The 7,073-nt window shown below is 40.6% G+C and overlaps 1 protein-coding gene across 1 annotated transcript in view; it reads right to left on the reverse strand.

The window, feature by feature from the left end:
- Positions 1 to 1,596: 1,596 nt before the first annotated feature.
- LOC104942894 (E3 ubiquitin-protein ligase MIB2-like) overlaps positions 1,597 to 7,073 on the reverse strand; it is a 9,349-nt gene continuing 3,872 nt past the window's right edge. The window contains exons 4-7 of the mRNA XM_010768205.1: positions 5,800 to 5,978; positions 5,327 to 5,520; positions 5,051 to 5,116; positions 1,597 to 4,128 (exon numbers count right to left, since the gene is read on the reverse strand). Of these exons, the coding sequence (XP_010766507.1) occupies positions 3,887 to 4,128; positions 5,051 to 5,116; positions 5,327 to 5,520; positions 5,800 to 5,978 (681 nt within the window). The 3' untranslated portion in view covers positions 1,597 to 3,886. The remainder of the gene's footprint in view (positions 4,129 to 5,050; positions 5,117 to 5,326; positions 5,521 to 5,799; positions 5,979 to 7,073) is intronic.

The raw sequence follows: 7,073 nt of genomic DNA on the forward strand, positions 1-7,073 counted from the left end.
AAGGGTGTGTTCTGCATGTGAGATGAATCGGTGAAATGATCAGAAGCCTGTCAGTCTTAATGTGAAAGCAATGAGCAGGAGGGCAGTAAATGTTGGTACCTGTGTACAAGGAAAATGAGGCAGCCTCAGCACACATTCACAGAGCAGATTGGTGAGCCAGTACGCCCCCTGTAGGATACCTGAGACTGAGGAGCTGTTGTTACTCACTTTACATTGCACTTAAGAAACAAGTATAAATATAAATCATAATGTCATAATTATGCTACAAAATGGACAACCCTTCATAACAAAAAAATCTTCCCATCATTGTGTTTTTTGCAAGTCAACACAACAGGAAATCACGTTTATCACTTTTTTTTCATTAAACCACTAGATGGTGCTCTCATCACATCCTTTCAATGCAAGCTCTGCTACTCTGACACACGAAGTGGATTTAATAAAGGACTGTTTTACCTGCCAACATCACTTTTGTTAAGTTTAGAAATATCTTCTTTTTTTTTTTTAAAGGAGCTGATTTAACTCTTTGTGAAATTGTTGTAAGTATTAAAATAAATACTTCCATTACAAAGTCAGAATACAAATGCCACTAAAAGGGGATGCATTTAGAACAGTGACATTGTATAATGAAAAGGACTTTAAGACAATGATAATGGATTATTGTGCATGATTATGTAACATTTAATGATTAGAGGCTTATATTGGACTATAAAAACTGAAAATTGCTTATAACGATAGTGAAAAGTGTAAACTCATTAAATCTGCATACTTGTGTTTTTTAATATTTATTTTTATACAAGGAATGAGGTCTAATCTATACTGAAATGACCTTTTACCTTGGAAAAACATTGACATATAAAGCAAACTTATAAAGCACAATCTGTTGATAGAGATTGTAGTGGCACTATGGGACACCCCCTGCTCAAATCTGTCATGCTGTCTCTTCAGAGAGGACGGCATTGGTAAAGCGCTGAGTCATAAAGCCATGTGAGCTGTAAGACAATTAAGACTAAGAAGTGGCACACAGCACATTTAACTGGAGACGTGCAGAGACCAGGCAGCATACACAACCTGTTCACCTTGTTTACCTGAACTCAGGGGAAGGGGGGAATGTGACATATTTTAATAATGCACTTGTTTGAAATTCAAGTTAATCTTTTTACATGCATATTCTAGCTTCTGGGAATTCAGAAAGTGTGTCTTTCTTTCCCCAACTCCCGATAGAGCAAAGTGTAATGGTTTTAATTTATTATTTATAGTAATCATCACATGCCACAGGACACTTCTTAGGAGACTTAAAATATATTTTCCCTGTCAATAAAATAAAGATCTAAAACATTTCTTGGTTTTTTAAATATATATCGGCAGATTTGTATTTCAAGATCTAAAATCTCTCTACATCTGATTCACGCCACATGACAGAAAAAAAAGTCTAAAACTCAAACATTTTCAAGGAAGAGTTTAAGAGCAATAAAAGTAAAGCTCAGGTCCCGAAGATTTGATCTGCAATGGTACTACATTTGAGTCACTTTCAAAATGTCACTTGCGAACATCCTGTAAAAAGCTAAATAATTATAAAAACATGTCATCAACACGAAGTCCTTAGAAAACAGTTCCATATTTATTGCAAAATATTTTTGTACAGAATACAACTGAAAAAACATCAACAGAGGAGGAACGGACAGTAAGGCCAACATCAGAACTCCAAGAGCTGAACTGTACAAACACTAATAGTAACATTTGATAGTGTTTTATACAGAAATAGTTTCCCGCCCTCACAGCGACCTCCTTAAGGGGAGAAAAATAAAGAACTCAAACATCACTGCTTCTCTAAAACATTATTGCCTTTGCGTGTAAACCCATCAACTTGGAACACCAATGGACAATCCTTAAAATGTCGCAATTTCCTTTACGAAAAACTTGTCCCTTTGATTGGTAATGTCTCACAAAATATAAATATATATACTTGTAGAAAGCTCCAAACAATATGGGACTGGTAACATTTTGGAAGTGAGCATCACTCGTCATGACGGCTATAGTCAGGATGCTAACACCGTTAGCTCTAACATCAGTGAGCAACACTTTTCATTTTGAATTAAATTAAATATTATTGTTTGCCTTAGGTTTACTTCACACTGCTGGAATAATTGAACCCTCCCTTGAGTTCGGAGGCATTTAGCATAGTGCGTCTAGATAAATTTGGGCGTGCATGCCCATGCACATCCTCATGCGATTTGGCACAGATGTAAAAGTTCTTTCCTCAAAGTAAAATTTGCGGTAAACGCGTCTCTCCGGCTCCTTCTTTTTTCTTTACACATAAAAAAGGCAGAGTTAGACAGGATACATTTTTCTTCCCCGACATTCAAATGTACATCTTTAACATTGGCTCTCCCAAAATGAGGGATCTAATGAAGACAAAAAAACGTCCTGTCTCCTGATGTTTATTATAGAAAATTAAAATTAAATAACGATTAAAATAGATACGTTTTTTTTTTTCTTATATGCATAAGCCCTTCAAGAAAACACACCAAAACATTAGAAAGGATGAAGGTGATGTACAATCCAAAACTCCAGAGGAGAGGGTTTCTGCTCAAATGACTCCTTGCGGAGGGGAGACGGGGAACTCGAGGTGCAACACAACAATATCACGTTTCTGCCCGTCGTCGGATTCTAATTCTTACATGTCAGGGATAAATAACTAATCACTGCTGCTGGCTGCTCACTACGACACTAACACAATGCTTCAAAGCTGACCGGGAAGCTTCAGGAACTTTCTTTTCTATTTGAAGACAATTGTTGCCTTTCTGCAAACATTCATTTTACTAATGATAAATAAACTGATGCTTTAGTGAATTGGAATCACTATGCACAACTTTGTTGGTTTTATTAATGACATTTTTCTTTCAGTGACCTTCCACTGAAATGATCTGGTACACTGCAGCTCTGTAACAATGTGTGTGGGGGATTGGGAGTGGGGGGGGCTCTTTGACCTGTTATGGATATCACAAGTGCTTTCAATGATTTGATACCCTGAGTAGAGGACATAGGCTTGGGGTGAAGTTCAGTAGAAACCCAAAAAAAGGAAAAATGTTGCCAAGCAAACACCGACTGAAAAGAAAAAGACATTACTAAGAAATACCACCTTTCACACATAAATAAAAGCCTGTACTGATCGGTACATTAAAAAACACAAATGTAACCAGAGAGAAATAAAAGCTACGACGACGACAAATCACCCATGACGACACGGTCATTTTCAGCTTTACAATATGCATATATTCATGCATATATAGTGTGTATTTCCCCTTGCATACAGGCGAGTGGTCGGAGGACTATATAGAGAGCCTTTAGTTATACCAACTCCCTCTGCAGAGACTAACACTGATTATTAAGAGATGGTACAAATGAGAGCAAACATAATTCACGAGGAGACGGGGACTGAGTCAGCGCAGCCTTGTAAACAAAAGGGAGGCCAGACAGCCAGAGAGGATGATGGGTAACAGACATCCACTTAAAGCAGCAAAGATAGGATAGATTACTGGAGGTAGAGACAGGGCAGGGAAAAGAAGAGGTAAAGGAGGGGGAGGGGGGGGACATTTTTCTCATGGCTACCAATTAAAGTACAGAAAATTGGCAACACGGCCTCACAACGTCTGCTTCCCGTCGGGTTTAGGCGGAACAATCAGTTCTGACGCCGAAAAATTATCTGATAGGGAAACTACTCAGAATGTAACAAAGAACGGACTCTCAGCAGTGTCTCTTATGGAGAAGCAAACTACAGGCTGAGTAAGTGTTCAATCGGGGGGGGGGAGAGAGGGATGAGCAGGAGGGTGCGACAAGCAGACACAGGTCACTGGTTTCCCACTCTCTCCCCTCTGTGGTTGGTCACTCAGACGAACAGCTGGATGCGCTCGCGGATGGTCTGCCGGCAGATGGGGCAGGTCTTGAGCGCGGCACTGCAGTCGATGCAGGAGGCGTGTCCGCACTGGAAGACCAGCTTGATGTGGTTGTCGATGCAGATGGGGCAGGTGATGCGCTCCTCCATCTGCCGGTAGCGGGACTGCAGCTGCTCCAGCAGGTTGTGCTGCTCCGAGTTCTCCGTGCCGGGGCTGCAGCCCACCTCCGTTTGGTCTGTGGGGGAAGAGGGGGGGTCAATATGGGGGATGGCAGAGCGATGAAGTTTACAGATTTGGAAAATAACTGTAGGTTATTGTGCATTTTGAAAAAACACGCCTGTTAGCTACTGTACATGTATCCTGGCTTTAAAATTGGGGAACATTGATATCAGGACTGCAGAAAGGTAACACATCTTCCATTAGATACTGAAAAAACAACCTGTTCAGACTGCACCTTGGCCAATAATGAATCAAAAATAATTCTCACTTCAGTTTAAAGCACTTTTGGCTAGGGTTTGGGCTTTTAAAGCCAGTGCAGTAGCACATACAATGGTTTGACTCATTGAATCCTAATGTACTTTGTATTTGTATCATCACTGTTACAGTAGATGCACCTATTATAAGTTGCTTTGGATAAGAGCATTGGCTAAATAAATTGTGATGTCATTGTTTTCCAAAAGAAGTTACATTTATAAATCTGTGCAGGCTGTCCCGTTGTGTCACTGTGCGACTGCTTCAAAGATAACAAGGTCACATATAACAGCACCGGACCATGGGTCTAGTATGACTCAAAATGCCAGACAATTTTATTGGTGGCTCGTCCTCGACACAGCTGCTTTAATCTACCATCCAAAGTTGCCTCTCACTGACGACTGGTGATCAAGGCTATCACAAAGATTTTTGAAGTCTTCTCTGAGATGTCCGCATTAAAACTGTGTTCATAAATAACAATACAGAACATGCAGATAATAATTTACATCATTCAAAACAATGCTGTAAGCCAAGGAATAATATAGAATATTTTTGTCCAGAATAGGAGTATATAAAGAAGACTTTTACTGTGTTGACAAAAGATCTTCCATAATTTCATTCAACTTTTATTATCTTACACATCTAAGATCAAAGAGGATGGTTAGAGGAGACAAGATTCTCATTACCTTGTCTAATTTTCTTGGTGATTGTGACTTGGCATTTGATGCATTTCTTCATTCGATGGGCGCACTCTGTTTGGAGAAGATGCAGGTCAGCAGGAGATAAAAATAAATTACAACACGTAAAGCACCACATTATTTAACATCCAAGATAGACAGCAAAGCAGAAAATAATATTTATAAAAAGTTTTCTTAAGGAAAGCCATTCAGTATTCTTTGAACACACAAGTCAGTTATCTGCCTATTGATAGCCGCGGCCCTGCTGCCATTAACGTAACCCACCTTCACAGGCCACGCTGTGCTGGCAGGGGCAGAAGAGAACCAGCAGAGACAGCTCGGAGCAGATGAGGCATTCACTGGGCCCCGGCAGGTTGGGAAGAACCAGGTTGGTCATGGTGTTGGGCGTGGTGTGGACCCGCCGCAGGCTGGCGCTGCTCAGACCCTGACCACATGTGATGGCCTGCATACGCTGCAACCTGACAGACAACACACAGCTATAACAACACATACAGATTTATCTTAACTTCACTATGTTTATGAGCTCATTCTGTCTTTGAAGATGAATACAGGCTTCTTTTCCCACAAAACAAACTATTTCTGCAAAAATCTGATTTCTGCCTTACTTTGAATTAATAATACAGTACTTCTAAAAAGGTGTTGGTACAATCGAACCCTACTCTGGTTATAATCCAGTGTATTCAGTAATGATATCCAAAGGCATTGTGAGTGTGAGCACTTCTCTTCCTGACGTGTACCTGTGTTTCTCAGAGAAGCTCTTGATGAGCTGCATCATGGTGCTGTCTGCCACCAGGTCCAGGGGACTCTTTCCCTTGTGGTTGGCGTAGTTGATGTCGGCCCCTTCCTGCGCCAAAAAACAAGCGAGAGCTGCGCCAACACTCAGTTCGGTGTTCCCCAGAAGACCTGAAGCGCTCAGCTGTGGATACACATGATGACAACGGGAAGAGAGGATGGAAAATAAGTTTTTGAGGCAGAGCTTTAGAAATGTATTCTTGCTAAGGCTGAAAATAACTGTACATGGTAGAAGAATACTTTGAGAACTAAGTCAAGGACACAACACAAGGGAAGTTGTAGTAAACCAGCACAGGCCAGCTAAGGCCGAACCATAAACCTAAATCTAACTAATTCCCCAATAATTCATCTGCTGACAGTGACCAAAATTGGCTGGGTACTTCAGTCCAGCCACCTTCATGGGCGTGTGGGTGTGTGCATTAAGTGTGTGTGTGTGTGTGTGTGTGTGTGTGTGTGTGTGTGTGTGTGTGTGTGTGTGTGTGTGTGTGTGTGTGTGTGTGTGTTGTTTTGCCAGATGCCCAGGATGTTGAGTACAGCTGCAGTGTTTGCAGTCATGTCAACAGCAAAGGATGTCCTTTATTGGATCAATGATATCAACTACAATGATGTATGAAACGCATGGAGCCAAGGTATCTTGAATATTTAATGAGTTATTGTAAACTCTCTGACAAGCATGAAGGAAATTAAAGAGGTGGTGGGATATTAGAGTTTAGACTGTCATCAGTCAAAATGTTATGTACTTTGTGAGAGGTGCCTCTGTAAAATCCTGCAGGAGAGACTCCTCAACCCTGAAACCTAGTGAGCATTCTTGCACTACTGGTCAATGGGTTTTAAAAAAAAAATAGTTTTAGTTGAAAGTTTAAGAGATTTGAACCTTCTATAACATAAAATATACCTTTGGCAAAGTGATGTTGACACTTAGACGGGGCAGTGATATCATAAACCTGTTAATGTACGTATTCAAACACTTTCTTTTACCAGCTGTATTGACCTTGCAGGTGCAGCTATGTGGCTTTTATCCTGGATAAACTGTTTAAGTCATGGATGTTTAAAATTTAACTTCTTCATATTTGACTAATATTATAGTTCAGGAAGTATGACGCTGCGCTGTCAGTACGCCTCTCCATGTTTGTGATTGGTCGAATGCTCCAAATACCACCCCTCTCATGTGAACGCGCACCTAACTAGATTGGGCACGGCTGGCTTGAGCGATCCACTT

Source organism: Notothenia coriiceps, unplaced genomic scaffold (genome assembly GCF_000735185.1).
Source record: "Notothenia coriiceps isolate Sejong01 unplaced genomic scaffold, NC01 NC01_scaffold00005358, whole genome shotgun sequence".
NCBI classification, from domain to species: Eukaryota; Metazoa; Chordata; class Actinopteri; order Perciformes; family Nototheniidae; genus Notothenia; species Notothenia coriiceps.